General features: G+C 45.2%; 1 protein-coding gene across 5 annotated transcripts; it reads right to left on the bottom strand.

Annotated features, from left to right (window-relative positions):
- Positions 1–13: 13 nt before the first annotated feature.
- Positions 14–15,242, bottom strand: LOC123030385 (fibrinogen-like protein 1). Of its 5 annotated transcripts, none has more exons than XM_044444254.1 (9): positions 15,131–15,242; positions 9,614–10,562; positions 9,173–9,253; positions 8,393–8,603; positions 6,159–6,318; positions 3,744–3,841; positions 3,160–3,248; positions 1,617–1,807; positions 14–303 (listed from the first exon to the last, which is right to left on the bottom strand). In XM_044444254.1, exons 3-9 carry the CDS (start codon positions 9,242–9,244, stop codon positions 123–125), a joined length of 1,002 nt encoding a protein of 333 aa, XP_044300189.1. In that variant the 5' UTR covers positions 9,245–9,253; positions 9,614–10,562; positions 15,131–15,242; the 3' UTR covers positions 14–122. The 5 variants fall into 5 exon arrangements, with proteins under 5 accessions (XP_044300189.1, XP_044300188.1, XP_044300191.1 ...); XM_044444253.1 differs by having other exon boundaries at positions 9,173–9,863; positions 10,465–10,562; XM_044444256.1 differs by having other exon boundaries at positions 9,173–9,829; positions 10,465–10,562.
- Between the last annotated feature and the right edge of the window lie 4,895 nt (positions 15,243–20,137).

Genomic DNA, 20,137 nt, shown 5'->3' with positions numbered 1-20,137 from the left:
CTGGCCCAAAGTCACCCAGTTGGCTCCATGGCTGAGTGAGGACTAGAACCCAGATCTCCTGAGTCCAAGTCCCACACTCTTAACCACTACACCACACTGGCTGTCACACCACACTGGCTCTTTTATTTGGTTTCGCCATCTCCACTCTCTCCATCCACAAACGATTGGTGCCTGACTTTCATGGCTGTGTATTTTAGGGAATACCACAACCCTCGCCATGTTGACCAAACCACTCCATTGTCAGAAGGGCCTGTGTAGTTCCCAGTCTTGTGGTATAATCCATTGAGATTTGCTGCATGGCATCTTGTAGAAGGAGGAGAGCAAAAAATACATGCTGTTAATCAGTGCTGCCAAAAAGTGGGTGAAAGTCCTGATGTTAAGTATCAGGGAACTATCAAGAGCTTCAGTTTTTCTAAGCTAAAGCAAAATGAATGATAGGCTGTGACCGTCCATGATAAAACCATAAGAAGATGCTCTGCTGAGTCATATTGTATGTTCCTGACCAAGTGCAATTCCCGTTCCAGAAATGTGTGCTGGCCCACAAATACATGGACCTCATGTAGGTGCCTTTATTTCAAGCAGAAGAGCTGTGCTCAGGCTGCAACTGAAAGAGCAGCTCTAAATCTGCCTTCCCCAACCTGGTGCCCTCCAGATGTCTTGGATAACAATTGTGGGATTTGTTGTCTTTAACAAATCTGGAGGGCACCAGACTGGAGAAGGCTGTTCTAAATGGAACACACAACCTGCTTAACAACCAATTACTGTATATTTACATACACCCCACATGAGTAATTCTCTCCACAAGTAATATTTTTCTTCCCTTTAAATGGCAACCAATCCATCTTGAATGGGCCGTATCAGTAAAGTGTAATGTAATTTTTCCTGTGCTCGTGGGTATTACTCCTCTGACTATACCAAAATATGGTTGTGTGTGTGCTTTCATGTTCATATCAATCTTTCTCTAAGTAGTTCAAAGCAATATATAAGGTTCTCTCTCCCTCAGTCTCTCTCATCCCCCCCCCCCCCACTCCATCCATTTTAACCTCTCAACAATCCTACCACATAGGATGAAAGATAAAGATCGGCTCAAAGTCACTTAGAGATCTTCAGTGCTGACTGCAGATTTGAACCTGCATCGCCTCAGTCCTAGTCCTGCACTCTTATGTGGAGATTGCAGAAATAGCACTACATGTATTTCCCATTGACAGACCCATGACACTGATAGTGCATTTCCTTGACCAAATATTATTCCCACATAGGGCTCTTCTAAATAAAGGGTAACCCCACAGTCTACTAGTTCTTATACAGTAGCAGCTGGCAACTTTTGTGGCCCTCCAGATGTTTGGCCTACAACTCCCATCATCTTTTACTGGCTATGTTGGCTTGGACTGATGAGTCATAGGCCAACAAATCCAGATGGCCACAAGTTTCTTACCCCTCATACAGATTGCCTTCATTTTAAGCAGAAATAGTTGTGCTTCAGTTGCCAAGAAAGAACAGAATGGAAAGTTTTAAGTGGAAGGAATTCTCATGTTCAGAGAAACCAAGGGGGAGGAACTGTCTTGATTCAGGTGCTCTTCCTGTGGCGTTTGCGGGGCTGCCACCAGGCCACTCACCTGTTGAACCACCAGCCACATTTGTGCTCTTCAGCACAATTGCCTGCCAGGAACCGGTCGTTGTCCCTGTCAGGAGTGGAGAATGGCATCCCATGGAGTGATGCAGACCACTGGCTGTCAAAGCTGCTCCCTCCGGACAAAGCATCCCCAGCAGTTCCAGAAAAGGTGCCAAAGCCTATCCTGTAATTGTTCTGAAGGAAAGCCACAAAAACTTATGATAAACCTTATTCAGGTATTTTGAACCTGGACAGCACAGAGAGGGCACTCCAGGCCCATCCCTGTCCCTGGTTACCCTGTAGTCATGCCAGGTAACACTCTGAGGGGGAAAACCAGAATCCTGGCAAAGCAGTGCCTTTTGACTGGTAGTGCGTGGAGCTGTCCTTCTGGAAGCAGGAGGTTCTGTTGTCCTTGCCTGGCCATTCTGTACAAGCTCCGTGTGTCAGACATACCTGCTAGTTGCTGGCGTTTGTCCATCACACACACTATGCAGAACCAGGCCACAGCAAAGCCTGCCAAGCATTCTGATCCATTTAAGAACTGCAGCAATTTCATAATACAGACTAAAACAACCGTATCAAAATATCCATATCATACAGTTGTATTTTTCTACAATGACTAGCCATATAGTTCAATCTAGATTGCCACTCACAACACGCACAACAGTGAAATGGTCTTTAATGGCAGCAACAGCCAGAAATCGGTAGGTACAGCTCATTCGGGACAGCCAGTGTATAGTTAAGGATTCCTCAGGGAATTAAAGTTATCTCTGCATCAACCCATTCACCCAAGGAAGGCTCTTCATAGTGCCTTCCCATCAGCAGAGACAAACCCCTCAGTCATGTCTTGGTTAATGCTATAGCACACTGGGATGTCAGGATCAGCATATTTGGCCCAGCTGCACAAGCATTTTCGGCCTGGTATCATACATTTGGTTTAGGCTGACTCTGTTGTTTCAGTTTAAGGAAGATCCAGCCCCAAAACCCCACAGAAGGCAGGAAAACACGCACAAACTCTTTTGAGATTATAAATGATGAAACTTCTTGGTTTGGCATGTAGTATTTCCCTTCCCGCTTCCAGTAATTACAGCTTAGTCTTTAAAACTCTCAAGTTACCTCACTTAACCTAAAGTGCTTCCAGAGAGAGGACTTCTACCAGTCAGAAGACACTGTGCAGCTATTGCATCTTTCCCTCCTTTACAGATTTTTCTGTGATACGAAAAAAATTGGAAAGAGGAGGAAACAAATGGAAGATGCTCACCCTTAATCACAAGGCAGGGTGACTGAATGATAAAACCCTTATACAGAAGCACCCTTGGGTGCAATTATTCCAGAGGTTCACTGTTTTACTGGCTAGAACCAAACTGAAATGACAGTAGCTTAGAATCTTTCATTCATATATTCCTAAAGTCTTAAATATGTCTCTTTCATCTACTGTGCTAACTCCCTGGATTGCTGATGCAGCATTTTCAGATCCCCCCCACCCCACCCCTATTCTGACAGGCAAATAGACCATCTTCTTTATTCTCACACAACAGCTTACCCACCATTTCATTGCTCATCTGAAAATCCTCATAAATTGCATATCGACTCTCTCCGTGCCAATCCATCAGGTCAATTTTCAGTGAGTTTTCTCCTAGAATATAAAATGATACTGTGCTACAATCCCTTCAGTCTGATAAGTAGTACTGCGAATGAAATACAAGGATTTATCAGCCCATTCAGGCCATGCATGTAACATGATCGTAGCCAAATTACATGCTGGGAGGGAAGAGCTGAAGGATGGAGGCAGGAGTGCCATCACCCTCTCTGTGCCACTGTTCAAATTGTATAGAGCCTCATAAAGCTGCACAAAAAGAAAGCAACAACAAAGTCTCCTTCGGGAGACTTTCAATGAATCCCTTTCATCCCATGGGGCTGAACACTTAGAGAAGACCCACTGGAATACATGAGACTTGAGCTAGTCATGGCTAACTGAAGTCCCATTTATTTCCATGTGCCTTTGACTGAATCTGGATCCAAGTCATGTACTTTAGTGCTATTATACCCTTCTAGTGCCCAATCATCTGTTAATAGACAATCACAAGGAGATAACTTGTTGGAGTTTTGTTAGTTCAGATTTGCTTCTCACCTCTGAACAGCAGATCATAGATCTTATCATTTCCCAGCCAATATTCATCATTCTTGCACTGGAATCGTCCAAACCCTTCTTTGTAATCATCCCATTTTCTGCAAGGAGACATCCGTCAGTGTCAGCACTCTTAGCTGCAGAGTGCAGATTATTATTTCCATGATAATATCTTGCTGTTTATTACATTTATATTCCATCTTTCATCCATCACATAACTCCAAGTGGTCCACACCGGGTCCCAGGCATTTTCTCATCCAGGCACCGGCCAGGCCCAGGCTGCTTAGTCCTAATGAGACAGCTGCATCATGGGCCTTCAGCACGTTTCCTGGGATGCCCTCCCAACTCTCCGCAGGCCACCAACCCGGCCATGCTAGTTCTTCCACTGGCTAATTGCAAGGAGGTTTCCATGTGCCTGCTGATGTCCTTGTTACTGTTGTTCATTTTTATGTAAGCTGTCTAGAGATCCTGATTGAACAAGGGATGGGATATAAATGTTATAAATAAATAAATAAATAAATAAATAAATAGGCTGAATTATTTTCTCCATTCCACCTGTCAGGCAAGTTGAGCTTCTTTCAACCCAAAGGCTGAATTCCATTTTGGAGAAGCTCTGAGGGGCTGCCCCTGCACTGGTGGGTTGGGCTGAAACTAAAAGAAGTAGAACGACAATACCACTGTATTTTAGCTTAAAGTTTTTACTGCCAATGACAGAGCCTTGGGGGAGGCATTCCAGTCTTTTGGAATGGGGAGCAGGGAACGAACCTGGACAAAAATGGGGAAAATAGCAGAGAGTCGGTGGTTGGGGCATGCAGAAGGGAGCATGGCTGACTGGGGAATGCCAAAAGGCTAGGCTAGGACATGAGGCATGTGCTTGAGCTTCTGTGCATCTACATTATACTTGGAGTGAGGTAGCAGCTGGGAAAAAAAGGAGTGTAAGGCACAAATTAAGAGTTCAATTTCAGAGAAATCTCTATTTTCCAGTGGGGGAGGGAATAGGAGTCATTTTCTTCTTTTGTGTCAGTGTTAGTTGCTAGTCCTTTAACCATAATGCACCAATTTTAAGCAACTCTATTGTGTGCAGTGCCACTTTCTAATTTTGAAAATTTAGGATCAGTAGATGCTGTCATTGTTACTTAGTGCCTTTTTGAAGTGTGACAAGGATTTAAAAGTAAGAAAGACAAGGTTAATTTTGTTTAATTCAAAGGTTTGCAGGTATTTGTGTGAAAAAACAAAACGTGGCTCATTTGTAAGTTTCATTGGTCTGGTTCACATGTAACAACAACCCAGAATATGGGTTGTCATTGAATCATGGGTTGTTGGAAAATCATGGTCTGTCATGTTGTGGGAACACAGGACCCTTCATAATTGGTCTGCTTGTTTCACCTGTCATTTCCTGACTGGAACTCTCTCTTCATTGCATTCCCCTCCAGCTCTGAAACGCCTCCCTCTTTTTCCAAAGTGAGCTGTTTTTCATGTTCTGCCTGAGAATCTTCACTAGGTAACCTTGAAACTGCCAGGTCATCTGCCCACCTCTGCCCTTCCAGTACTGCATTATGGTTTAAGTATGGGTTGTTAACCATGAACAACCCAGAATTCACAACACAGCAGCAAACCATGGGCTCTCTTCCAGGTATTTGTGGTTAACAACCCATAATTGTTTTTACTATTATCATTAATTGCAGTATTATAATTATTATTACATTGCATTTATGTCCCTTTTTTCTGCTTGTGAGGAAAAACCCAAGGCATCTTGCATAGCTCCATTTTATCTTCACAACAACACCCCTGTGAGGTAGATTAGGCTGAGGGGCAATGATTGGCCCAAAATCACCCAGTGAGCTTCATGGCTGAGTGGGGACTAGAACCTGGATCTCAGGCCCCCAGTCTGGTACTCTCATCACCACTCTATGCTGGATTCACACATAATTAAATTATTATTCAATAATAACCCATGAGTCAACACAACTCCTACTCAACCCATATGGTTGTTTCTGCATGCCAGGCTGCCCTCTCCTCTTCCCTTCATTGCCAGCAATAAGGAGACGAGGTTGGACAAATGTCCTACTTTACAGAGGACACTCCTCTGTTCAAAGCATCCTCTCTCTGAAGCATGAGTCAATCTAAATGGAGGAACCTTTGGAAGGGGGAGCATGTGAGGTGCTAACATTGCCAGAGAGCAGGTGGACAGCAGACTGAGGGACCCACCAGGCACAGTCTTCCTAGCTATGCGGAGATGTGCCAAGTCCCTGCTTGAATGCTCCGAATGCTCTTCTTTCCCAGGCTGCAGCTCTGCATATCAAGCAGCAGGTGTGCATTTGGTGCAAATCTGTGCCCTTGTCTCCTCTTTCTAGAGGATGCATAAGGAGCCCCCCTTGACAATATTCAATGAGCAGTGGAGCACTCCCAGCTTCATACCTGTAGAAATTCTCTTTGCCGTTGCTCCGCCGTTGGATCATGGTCCACCCACCTCCATCTGACATGTCGCAGTACACGAGGAAAGGCTCTCTGTCCGCTCGGGGCCTGATTCGGTAGTAGGCACTTTCCCTTTTCCCACTGCGGAACACCATTGCACAATCTAAGGGGAGCAATGTGCAAAGCCAGATGTCGGAGGGTGTGCAGTGCAAGGGCTGCTCCGCTGATCACAAGTGGGGGCGGGGGGAAATCAGAGGCCCATCAAGGACTGCCCCTTGTGCAAAGCATCCTCTACTTGGAGGACAGTCCAGCTGCAGTTTGGTTTAAAGAGAAGGTGCCGTCAGGAGTGGGAGTCAGCTCCACAGTTGCCCATTGGCACCCAGGCCCCAGGCAGCAGACCGAGCAGGGGCACCACAGGTCACCTGCCCACCCTGATGCACGGGCCATCACAGATACACAGAACTGCAACAAAGCACAGGGACAGGGAGACAGACAGGCTTTGATGTGCACAGTCATTCATTATGTTTCTATCCCACATTTTCTCCTGCAATAAACATAAGGCAATTTATATAATCCTCCTCCCCATTTTATGCTTACAAGAACAACCACCCTGTGAGTTAGGTAGGGAAGGATGAGAACAAATAATATAATAAGAATATAAGTTCTTATATATCTAAATTCATGTACATAAATAAGGCCCAGGCCCATCCATTGGTGTAGCTAGTGGGTGGAACTACATCAAAGCTGCTCCACACTACAGGAATGAATAGTATATATACATGGTTCATAAATTTTGACAAGGGAAGTTGAAAGAGGCTGTGCCCCTTCCTGTACTGCGCACTAGCGCTATGTAATTTCACCAATTATACCAGTTTATGGACCTGGCCCATAAATTCATGTTGTTACCAATATTTACACAAACCTCCCTTTTTGTCTGTCTACCCCTCTCCCTGTGCTTCATTCCACTTTTTTGCCGTACACACAACCAAGAAATGGAAGCCATCCTGGAGATACACCAATGAAGGTGCAGGGCTGTAAGAACAAGGCGCCCTCCTTCTGCTTTCATTTTTCTCATGGAATGTGTGACATCGCTGAGCATGTTCACACATCTGTGACCTCCAGGGGAATTCTGCAGAGAGGCTAAGACCTTTTGTGCAGAAGCAGGGAAAGCTGAAGAGTATTTTGTATTCTGCTTTTTCCATTTTTCATAAGGGGTAAGATACAATGGGGAAAGATCTGGTCTAATCAATGCCTCTCCTATAACAGATTTGGACATATCCTGGATTAAAAATTGCACACAGACAAGAATGAGCTCTTTCCCAGCACACAACCTTTTGGGATATTTTTCAGACATGATGCATTCCAAAGCTGCTCTTTTTCATTTTGCATTGTGCATGATACCTATTTGTCCATCAGCACAATTTCTGTAGAAACATTGTAGATTGCTAAATGATGGATTTGCATTTCCAAACATCAGTTTAAAGTATTTTTGTGGGTGCTAATAACAGAGACACAAGTCAAGACTGCAGACAAATGGATTTCCTAGTATGTGGGAAAAGTATGAACATTTAATTGTTGGTATGGCTCTTCAGCAACTTAATCCCCTAAGCAGCAATTAAGCCTACCTGGATTTGGCATCCCTGCCCCCAAACTCAACAGGAGAGGTCATCGTTATCATCATCATCAATATTTGCCAAGCAGAGAAAAGCACCATATTTTTCAGGATCATGACAGGAGGGAAGAGTTAAATTTCCTCTCCCCACACTGTGGGACTCCTCTGGGTTGGGGAAAGAAGCACCTCCACCATCAAATCAAAAAGCCTTAAGTAGCTGCTTCCAGACAAGTCTTTTACTGTGAAATCTCCCTGCCTCATTCACAGAATTTTAAGAGGGGTTCAGATGACTTCATCTTCCACATGCTCATTCATCCCATGTTCTTCTACCTTTTCTTCTTCTTCCACCTTTTCTATGACCACAGGAAAATAAGTAAGAAAAGACTCAATAACTACACAAACTCTTTGCGCTAGGGATCATCTGCCTGGAAGTAACCTGCATGGCAAAGTGAATCTCTGTCTTGGAAGCTGTGGTACTGGCAACAAACTTTTCACAGAACAAATGCAGAAAAGGGACTGACCCCCTCTTTCATGAGTGAAATAGAAAAGGACATATCTGAGTGAAATTATGGCAAAGCGCTCAGGAACCCTCTTTCCAGCAGGTTCTACAACAGAAATAATCTACCTTGATTATAGACTAAGAGACTCCCACTAGTCGTGGGCAAAAAAAGGTCCTTCTGTTCTGTCTGTCTGGAAGAGAAGATCTTGCTGGTTTGCCTGTGATAGTTGTTCCCCAATAGGTCTTTCAGCTGGAATTCATATAACTGGGATACATCTTGGAGGGCTTTCAGCTTCTGTCGTAGTTTATGGTTTTCTAACAAGCATTCGCCCCTTTCCTAAAATGACAAGGACAATGTTCATTGGAAGTCCGGGACCTGCCTTCAGGTTTTTGTAGTTCTCTAGAAACAAATGCCATGAATGAAACAAGCTGCCTAAGGCCATATTCAATCTCCCATGATAACCAAACAACAGACCACCAATCGAATTTTTTGGGTACTGAGCCCTGGTGGATTTCTGTGTGTGGGTCTGTGCACACACGTGTGTTCCCATTTCACACGGGGCTTTGCCCAGTTAGAAGCAACACATAACCTGATCTGGCCAGCCTGAAATGAGAGTGCATCGCAAAATTCCATACACCACAACAAAGGTGGTGCTCTCAATTTAGCAAGGGGACTTGTTGATTACATTTTTATGTTATTTCTAATGTTTCTTAAATTAGTACAGGCTTCAATGGCTTGATAAACAGGCTCGATAAACAACTGCATCCACCAGAGCTGAAATCCACATTCCTTGAATTGAGAGTCCAGACATCACAGCCCTTTGGAGTTCTAGTCTCCATCCAAGTTAAGAAGCAATACAGAGATGCCCTCGTGGAAGTGCATCCCATACAACAACTCCTACGTACGGATAGCCGAGGCAAAGAGGAACAAAAGGGCAGCACCAGAAGTACCAGCAGCCAATACACTGTGACATTCATTTTCTAGAGCTGGGAGGGGAAGAATAAATAACATGTATTACATTTCATAGGAAGAGGAAGAAGAAGAAATAGTAGTTATATTTAATCAATTTCTAAGCCACCTTTCAAAACTTTCCAAGCAGGTTGCAGCATTACAGATTAGTTTAACTATGTGGTTGAGGTTCTCTTCAACCACTTGGGAATCTGTGTTAGGACAAAGCTGCAAGTTCCTGCTGGATCTCTTTGCTGGGATCACGTTCCAGGTGACAGTTGGAAGATCTAGGATCTAGCTCCCTTTGCTATTCCCTTGTCTTGGCTCCAGCTAATAATTTTGGAGTTTACCTGCAGTGATTTAATAGATAATTGAACAAATAAGTAAATAGCACTTACCTTCACCTTGCACAGGTACTCAACTTCTTGTGTGCCAACTCTTAGTCACTGGGCTGGCACACTTTGTCACCAGAGCCCCTTGTGTTCCTTGTCCTATTTATTTATTTACTTGGAATATTTGTATATTACTTTTCAACCATCATGGTCCTCAAACCAGTTCATAATGATGGAAATAGAACAATAGGCAGGCAATATTGATCTCTGATTTTCAGAAAGCTGAAATGAAGGGCATGTGGCAGAGCCAAGGAAACTATGGGAAAGAAACAACAACTCTTTTATCTTCTGTGGCAGCAAAATGACTCTCCTGGGGTTGCTTAGCTGGTCTCACACAGAGGGGCTTATCACTAGGTATACATCTGTGAATACAGTTTCTATCTACATCCAACGAATGGCCCACGGCTTCCATGTTGTTGCCATGCAAGCAGCAATGGGATCATGGATGTTTCTTTCACTAGCCAATGAGTTTCCTAGTTTCCAAGCTGAGACAGAAGCTGTTTGCTTGTGCTTAAAGACATTTTCCTTCTTGACACCAGGCAAACAGCCTCGAGGAAGGCAAGCACACCATGTTAGAGAAAGTGCTAGCCCAAGAAAGTGCTAGGGGCAGAGCAGCAAAGGGCTTCCTCTACCCCTATTCCCAGCCTACCAGATTGCATTGTAACCAATGCAAGCAAAGTTAATGTGGAGCCCCGCAATCACTCCTCCTACTCCTTGGCAGTAAAAATGCCCAATCAGTGACTACTAATTGAATGCCCTTTCATGACATCTGGAAGCACTCTGTCTAATGGCAGGGCTGGCCAGAAAGGAATTCTTCCCCTCCTCATATACTCTGAAAGCAAGGAAATGTAGTATACCTGTAGACTTGCATAGAAATTGAGACATGGAGTCAGATTTGATGTCCAAGACACATGCAGGGTTCTTTGCTGCAAGCTGCCCTGGGAAGGCTCCTGCCCTGAAAGGTGAGCAAGAAATATTTGAAATAAATGAATAATCTCAAACCCATATTGCTATGGTTGTGCTATTTCAGGACAGGGGACAATTGCTGACCAGGGTATTTGAATCTTTCCACCATCTATTCCACTGCACAAATATTCTGGATCCATAGTGAGGCTAGCTGGAGGAGAAGCAAGACAGAATGAACTGAGTCCATGAAGGGTGCTTTGCACCCTCTGGCCTGCTATCTCCTCTCACAAGTAATAAGTCCCTGCATGTGTCAACCTGCAGCACTATCCATTAATGTCTACTCAGAAGCAAGTCCCAATCATTTCAACAGAGCATACTCGGAGGGTTAGGACTGCTGAGGGTTAGGTTTCTGCACTGTAAAACCGGTCCTCTCTCCAAAGAAGTTCCCCAGCCACACTGTGTGTCCATTTTCACTGGCATTTTCCAGAACAGTAATAAATAGAGAGACTCTGGGCCCTTTCTCGCATCATGCAGAAGTAAATCATTTGTTACTAAGAGTACAGCCCATGGAGAAATGAAGCCAGTTACATTTCCTTGACTAATGATGTATAACACACTTGCAAACAGACCCTTGTGGGTGTATCCTTAGCACATCTTAGGCGTACAGCAAGAAAACAGAAGATAAAGTAGCCTCATACTTACTCTGTTGATACGTAAGCTATCAAAACAAGCTTAGAACATTTTGTTCTCTCTAAAGATAATCGCTTTGAGACTCTGGAACCCCTTGAAAGAGCATCTGCCAAAAATACGCCCTTTTCCAGGAACAGGCAAGCAGCAGTGTATTGTGAATTCTTCTCCAGCTCTCTTACAATAGAAACTCAATAACGACTCATTCTTTTAGAAGCAATATGGATTACATAAACACATATAACATTTTTCACGATTAATGTTAAAATAAAAAGATCCTTGTCATCCTGATTTGCTAATGAGCGAGAAAGCCTTCAGAAAAGAGCTATTTCACTGCTTTCAGCATGATCTGAGTGTAAAATGAAGGGAAGCTCTCTTTGGATTCTGCTTGAAACTTGGACCGAAAAATTAATAATATACTAAAAGGCTACATGCAGCATGAGGGTTTTTGGTTTTGGCTTTTAAGGACAAGGTAGAAAAGCAGACAGCGGTTTGCAAACAATTTTTTAAAACCCCCAAGCAAGTAGTTACACAAAGGCAGGCTTATGATGAATTTCAGGGGAAATCTCTTAATTACCAGAGAAGTTCTGCCAGGGGAGACATTTTGCAGCCTGAGGCAAAGGAGAAGAGGCCTCCTCCCCTTCCATGTACAAAAGCCAGCTGGAGGGGCAGATAACAAGGAGGATGAGCCAACATCCCCCACAGGACCTGAAGGCAGCAGGTACAGAGGAAGCATAAGGCACACAGGCCTCTACCAACACTTGGCTGCCATCTTCTCATATCTGCCACCAGAGGCACCTGCCTCACCCTGCCTGAGCCAGCCCAGTGTTCAGCACCAGATCAAAGTCCCAAGTGTCTCAAGGAACAGACAATTGACACAGGTACTTTATGTGCTGGGTACTCTTCTATAAATATTGCCATTCCAGCCTATCTCTTTATATTGTCAGCTGCCCCTTGAGCCAATCCCTATTCAGCAGGCCCTATACAACCTTAAGCTCCACGCTTGTTTTACATTTTAAGCAATTATCCTCTGCTACAGGGATACGATGCCTGTCCCTTTAGTGCTGTCTTAGATCATGACCATTGCCTCCTTTTGAATACCTTTGGTCCATATTTATTAGAAGGCCTTATAGGTTTTGAATGATGCACATTTGCTTCTCGTTGTTTTGACTGGTCTACCGAGTTCTTTGGGTCTCAGAATATGACTTCCTGGAGAGCATTTATTTATTTAAAGTTTTTATATGCTGCCCAATACTAAAATCTCTGGACAGCTTACAAAGAACAAAACCATATGCCCCTTGTTGAGGCCTGACAAGCAATTTATAAGGTTTTTATGAATGATGGCACTTGCAGTCCAGCACATCTGGAAAGCACCAAGTTGAGGAAGGCTAGAATATACTGGGGGAGGAATCCAATGCCCTGTGCATTCAGTACATGTAAGTCTCTGAAGCTAGAGGCTTACATGCATCCAGAGCACCACACAAAGTGCAGCAAGGACAGGCTTCCCTGCCACCACAACCTGTGTACTGCGCTTCACTCAGATGGCTGCTCTTGGCCAGCCAGGGTAAGCACCACCAAGAGGAAGGAAAGGAGGCAGGGATGCTGTTTGGATGTGGTGCAAGTTGCTTGCCCCAGCCCCTGTCCCTTCCCACCCCTCCATCCCTCCCTCCCTCCCTCCCTGAGGCCAGCCCTGCCCCCTGCATGCTGATTGCAAATTTCAAGCAATAAAAATTAGTACACATCTCTACAGTTCTTTGGAAAATCAATAAAAATTGGAGAGCCAGTGTGGTGTAGTGGTTAAGAATGTGGGTCTAGGACTCAGGCTGTCTGGGTTCTAGTCCCCACTTGGCCATGGAACCAACTGGGTGACTTTGGGCCACTCAGAGACTTTCAGCCCAACCCACCTTACAGAGCTATTTTGAGCATAAGACTGAGAGTAGGAGATTGTGTAAAGTGCCTTGAGTTTCTTGAATGGAAAAAGGGTGGGATAAAAATATAATTAATGAATAAAGTACATGGACGTTATCCCGATAATCCATGAAATTACCTTGTCAGTCATTGTCAGGACCAATACTGTCATCCCCCATGTTGCCAATGTTTGATTGAAGCTGGGAGATGGTTTGTGACCAATGGCTACAATCCCATGCAAACTCACTGGGGGTCAGGCCCTGCTGAACCCAGTGCTGGGAATTGCTTCTGCCTGGACATGGAAAGGATGTTGCTGAGAGCCCAGCTGAACACATCTGTGGCAGGAGCCCAGGACTTCCCAGTCCACCCTCTCATGTTCCATTTGGGTGGTAGGCCAATGAACATGCGGAGGGGAGGACAGGCCTGGGCCACCCAGCCACCTCCAACATCAGTCAGACTCCTTAATCATAACACCGTTGTGTTTGTTAATATGAGTAACGTAAATCAGGGCCAGTGGGCATGACTATATTCCATGTTGTTATTCATCCCACATGGATTTTCTGTCTCAAAGGGCATTTATATGAACTAGTTTCTGCATTTGTTTAACACATGAGGGGGTTGTATCATACAAACACTCCCAACCATCAGTATGCATCATTAGCTATAGTCTACAATCAGTAAAGTGATATGCAGATTTTAAGCACACTCAGAAGAAGTGAGCTGGCTGAGTTCTTATTTCAAAAACAAAGGCAACTTCAGTCTGGAAAGGAGCACCTGTTGAAATGATGCAGGCTTGGCATTCCACTCAGTTACTTTCTAGTAATAGTAAGAATATTCATTGGTTTGCGGGGTGGGCTTCAGCCATTCTGCCCCTCTGCTGTTATCCATACAACCAGGGCTTTTTTTGTCATAGAAGGCACCGGAAGGGTGTTCCGGCACCTTTTTTTCCAATGGATTTTATGAAGTGATTTTGAATTGCCTGTGGCATAGTAGGTCAGCAGCAAACATCATTAACATAGTGCCTGTGGGCTGCTTGGCTTGGGATTGGTGTGTGTGGTTGCCCGCTGAGTGCTTACTGCTGGCAGCAATGTGAGTTACAAAAAGAGCACTGCATACAAGCAAGAGGCTATCCCCATCTTTTGCTCTCCTTTAGAGGACATTCAGCAGTTGATCATAGGTCCAGTGAGGCAGACTGATGCCACTTTCTCTACCATGCTAGTTGGGAAAAAATGTTTTGAGTGGCACCGCTCCCTTTTTTTAAAAACCTACATAAGCACTCCATTTCTGGCATGTGCTGCTAGGATATGCAGGAATGAGGTGCCTTGCTCTCTTGTTTGGGAAGACAGGTTCTGGATAATGCTCCCAGAGTCCCTGACCATAGGCTATGCATCTGAACCCCACCGTATATCACTTGTTCCATGCACACACACCACCTCAGCCGGGGCCCAAGAAAATTCATTCCAGGCCGGGGAGAAAGGGAAAACTCCTGCAGAGCTGAAAGCGGGGCTTTATGTCATGATGCTTGGGGGATGGAGTTGCCACATGACTTCAAGCTTAGATGGGCAAAGCAGAGACTGTGAAAGGGCTTCTATGTAAGAGTTCTTCATCCACAGCACCAGGAAGGAGAAACCTGCCCCCAGCACTTCATACCTTCGATGCAACTCTTAAAGGTACAGGGCAGGGATCCCAGCTAGGGAGAAAGCAGCAGACAAGGGGAGAGAAAAGCTGCCTGCTTCCCTGCTACAGTTTATGCCTTCCGCACGGGTAGATATGCCTGTTGGGGACCCTAACCAACTAAAATGGATCAAAAAAGCTAAATTAATGTATAGGGTTGGGGAAGGTTTTCCTTCTAATTAATGTAGAAGGAGGGTTTTCCTTCTAATTACTTGGCAAGCAATACTAATTGTTGATTATAATCCTCTAGCAAAATCTACAGGAATTTTATACAGTTAAAAGTGATGGGCAAAAGGAAAACATTTACAAAATACTATAGAGGGATGCGAGTGAAAAATATAAACTTACCTCATTTATTGTAGCCTGATACACCTGAGCACTTCAGAGTCAGAATACACATGATCAAGACTTTGCTTCCTGTCTTCCAGTGGAGATGACAATCCTCCCAAATTTAATCACAGATAAACACATACTTAGAACAACAGAAGTCTTAAATGTCAATGAAGGAACACTTTGAGCACCCTCTGCTGACTGTAAAGGAGAACAAACTCTTTCTGCAGACTTGGAATCATCAACAGATTATGTCAAAAATATTGAAAAGGGTCAGAGCAACATATTTTTGTTCTTTTCCTGGAAAAGGAAGGAAGGGAGATGGAACAAGAGACAACATCTTAAGGGAAATGACAGATTTAGGCTGAAATCCTTTTGAACTCCCTGGATTCTGAATATACATGTATAAACACTGCGCTATCAGCAGAGAATTATTACAAGTATTTACAAAACCCTTCCAAAAGGCACAATCCTATGCAGGTCTAGAAAATAAAAAGGCCTACAACTCCCAGCATTCCCTAGCCAGCCACAGTAGGCCCAGAAAGCCATGTGCTAGCTAGAGAATGCTGACAGGTGGAGGGCTTTTTCTGTGTAAACATGCAAAGGGTACACCCAAATTTGCCTTCACCCATTACAGAAGGGGCTTAGGGTGCAACCCTATGGCCTCCCAACAGTATCTGGGGCCCATAGGATTTTTGGAGCTTCTGCTAGCTCAGAGCTGAAACTCTGAACACAGAGTGCCATACATGTCACCATGGAAAGATCAGGGCTGGCTGACCCTTTGATATTGGGCATCTGTCTCAGAGGGGAGGCTAAGGGACATGTGGCAGACCTTTTTCAATCTTTTTCTGACTAAACAGATGTTGTATTAGTGCTTAGAGAAAATATGATAAAAAGAGGGGGAATGCTAATACTGCCAGTCTTGACATAGCTTGCAATGGCAAGATAAATGTGAAGAACATGGGGGGGATAGGGGTCCTACAGCAATCAGAACCAACATCCACTGATAGCCTTCTCCTCCACAAATGTCTAGTCCCTCTTTAAAGTCATCAGAGTTCGTTGGTGACTGTCAGGACATCCTGTGGCTGCATATTTCATAATTAGTGATGTACTGTGTGAAGAAATATTTCCTTTTATATGACCAGAATTGCCCACCATTTAATTTTCATGGATGACCCTGGGTTCTAAAACCATAAGGGGCAAAACTTCTCCCTGTCTCCATTTTCCAGACCACAAATAATCAAATACACCCATCTCTTCCTTGCTCACCCCTTTTCTCAGTAAAAAAAGCCTCAAAGGTTGTAATATTTCCACATTAAGGGAATTACTCCAGCCTCTCAATCATTTTGGTTGTGCTTTTCTTCACTGTTTCCAACTCTATGATATCCCCAACATGGAATTTCTGTTTTTCCTCAGCAGCTGAAATTAAATAAATAATAATTTGCATTGAATTTCCCACCACAGTCTCAGCATTCTTTCCTGGTCATTCACCAACAGCTTATAATCTATTACCATATACATAAAATGCATCACTCTGCACTTGCTTACACCAAACTACTTCAGCCAAGGAAGGATGCGCTATGTGACTGTGCAGGGAGGACAACACTGGACATTTCTAGCTGACCATATTAACATTTCATCACAAAAAAGCCCTACAGAGTGCAATGGGACCGACTTACTCCCCATGTATAAACTATACAATTTTACATTGAAGTAAGTCCCACCAAAGTCAACTAATTGTACATGTTGGGGCTGTTCTGCATGTATACATGGCATTAACATACAGGCCTCCTCTCCAGGTTGCATTTGTGTAATGCTATTAGTCTCAATAAATAAAAAGTGCACTGACAAAGCCTCAGTCCGATGCATAGTGAGGAATGCTAAAATTAGTGGGTCAGGTATGATCATTTTCCAAACTGTGTTGCTCATGATCAAGCTGCTCAGGTTCCAATTCATAATTATAACTTCCCGTATGAATTTTCTATTCCTTCCCACCAGGCACACTCATAAGTTTTCAGAGCAGCCCAATGGGTAGACATGATCAGATCTCATTGCTACCCTAAGCCAAGGGTACAGAACTGATGTCCAGGGACCAAATTCAATCCTCTGGGATTCCTCAGATAGTTATGTCACTTTTCTCTACTAATAAAAGAGTAGTTTCCTGGCTTTTGTGCCCTTTCCTCCTATTATAAAAGGTTGAAATCTCTTAAAGCTTAGTTACTGACACCGAGCACTTGATGTGAAAATGTTGCAGTATTTAGCCTCACCCCCTTTAACCATTGGCTCCTCTCACCACTGCAGGGTGGCTGGGCAGTTTCTCTAAAATGGAATTGGGCTTTTGGGCTGTAAGCACTTACATGCTTCTGCCTTAAGCAAATTAACCCACCCCTCCACAGTAGCAGAGTAACAGGACACAAAATGATTGTAAGTTGGCCATGACACTATTTTTCATTACATTTTACTGACTTGTGCTACTTGTTCAGAAGTGTGTGCGGGCAGTCTATGGAGAAGGCAGCTTTGGGTGGTGTCCCTAGGCCTCAACCCAGCTACCGACCTGCCTCTGGGTACCAGGGAGAGGTTCTTTTTTCAAAATATTTCTACAGCTGAAGTTTTGGCATCACTGCCACCCATGTTGTTTCCAGTGAAAAGCTTCACCTTTTAATTTCTGCATGCTAAGCTGTATCGCTAAACCATCCTTTAGGATCTGTCAAGCCCAATGCAGCACACCAAGCACATATTGCAGCCATGGGCTCAACCCCTTGCCTGCAACTGCAAAACTATGTTTTAGAATAAACTACCTGTAGGGGCAGTGCTAGATACTGAAAAAATTGGGGCTCAGGCCCATAAGCCAAAAAAGGTACATATTTGCATATACTAATTTGCAAATACTTTCAAGTGTGTGTGTGATTTTAAAAGTCGCTCTCTCCTAAGAGAATGCCCTGTGTGTGATGTATGAACAGTGGGAAAAGCCTCAGGCAAAAGATTCAAGGGGGGGCATAGGATGTTAGACGCGTGTGGTCCAAAAGCCAACTCATCCAGAGGAAATCGGTTGCAGCAGGGATGAGGGGCTGCGTAGCCTTCAGCAAGTGTCCGCGGGTAGCAGAAGAGCGGGGCAGATGGCCTCCCAGAGACGCGGGGCTCTGCCCCCTAATGCCACCTGTGGCTGTCCGACTCGACCGCAGAAGACGCCGCGTTTGCAAGCAGCTCCGTTTTGCAGCGCGGACGCCACTTTGAGTCACCATCGCGTGGCCAGGAGCCCTCTTGGAAGTGCGCAGAGTTGGCGACAGTGCCCCCGCGGCTTGCTCGAATAATGGTCACCTGGGGCCGGCGCTCCGTGGCCTGGCAACGGCGGTTCCACCGTGGCTGCTCTTGGCAGAAAGAGCATAGCTGGCTGGGCCGCCCGCCGCGACCGATCGCCTCACGTGCCGGTGATGGGAATCATCAGGTGCGAATCCGGCGCAGGTGGCGCTTCCCCGAAGCCAGCATGAAGTGGCGGCGGCCGGCAGCCAGCTTTCCCCAGCCGCTCGGGGAGCGCCTTTCGCCCGCAGTTGCCGGGCAGCGAGGCTTTCGTGCGGCTGCACCGGAGAACGCCGCGGGCTGCAAGAGGTGAGGCTGGGAAGGCGCGGCGCCGCCAGGGAAGGGTGCAGAGCCCAGGGGCCAGCCCTTTTCTTCCTTCCTTCCTTTCCCCCGCTGCCTTGTTGGCGCCGGGCACAGAGGTGGGCAGCCTCGCGAGAGGTCTGAGGACGTCAAGGGGAGCTTTGGGGAGAGCCGCTGGCTACTGGCAGAAACGCTCACCCTTTCCTTCCGAACGGGATTGCTGCACCTCTTGGACTCCTAGCGCGTTCGGTAACATTCAGGTCTTCGGATCAGCCGGAATCTCCCTTCTCCAGTCCCCTATTTCCTTTCATCATTCTTAGCTTGTGTGGGGGTGGCTCTTTGCTCTTGCCCTCCCCCTTCCTCCGTGGGTCACGCGTGCCAAGTTGCCCCTCTGAAGGGCTTGGTCGGAGCCAAGTTTGTTCTCTGCCAGGGCAAATGACTTCGTGCGCTGGCCCCGGGAGGAGGGGGGGGGGAGGGGACAAAGTTAAAGCTTCAGAGCTCTGCAGAAACTGGAGTAGTTCCAGGTGAGGTTTTTATTTGCAGTTTTCCTGCCTGGTTCACAGAATATAAACTTGGCAGTCGAATTATTTGTCTACTTGTAAACTCCTTCCCCATATTTTCCCACTGCTGCTTCTGTCTTTATTTCTTGTTGCAGAAAATCCATTATGGTGGGAACAACAGAATAGATGGAGCAGCTCTTTTGATTGATCTGGTCAAGAGCACTAGAACTGCTTTCACTTGGCAATAAGCTCCATTAGACTGGGTGGGATTTATTCCCAAGTAAACATGATTAAGATTCAGCAGTAAGAGTTTCTTTCCCAACTGCCCTCTTTTCCAGTTCTCAGTGTCAGATGGCCCTGCTTTAGAAATAGTTTCCTCCACACAGCAGGGTTAAGCCACGATGTTTTGCCACTTTCACTGAATAATAAAATCGTGCAACCTCCTATTCTGCATGCAGAAGCCATTGCTGTGCCAGTGTTCACACCTGAACAGAGCAAGTTGGCTTAGGGGGCTGCATAGCACCAGCAGCAATGCCCACCAGAACCTCACTGTTCCCACACCAGCATCTGCTGCCCAGGCAGCTGCAGTACTCTACCTAATGCATGGCTGGTGCTGCCCTGCAGAGAACTTGTGCATAAGCTAGAACCTTTCTTCCTGGCATGCTAGCTTTCTCTGTGCGGGGGATGTATTTGTATGAAGGCATGTTCAGTCACCTGAGTCTTTTACCTGCAACCTGAAGTAGTCCAGCCTGGGCGTTGGAGATTTCAGTAAGATCTAGGCCTAAGCTGTGATATGGGAAGGCAACAGACTTACCAGGTCAGGCATCCTCAAACTGGCATGAAGGGAGTTGCAGTCCAACACATGTCAAGAGTGCTGGGTTGGGGCAGTATACCAGGTTGTCTTAACTCAGCTGCTGCTTATTCTGTC

Source organism: Varanus komodoensis, unplaced genomic scaffold (assembly GCF_004798865.1).
Source record: "Varanus komodoensis strain SLA01 unplaced genomic scaffold, ASM479886v1 scaffold44_3, whole genome shotgun sequence".
Lineage (NCBI taxonomy): Eukaryota > Metazoa > Chordata > Lepidosauria > Squamata > Varanidae > Varanus > Varanus komodoensis.
This window is presented reverse-complemented; position numbering and strand designations above follow the sequence as displayed.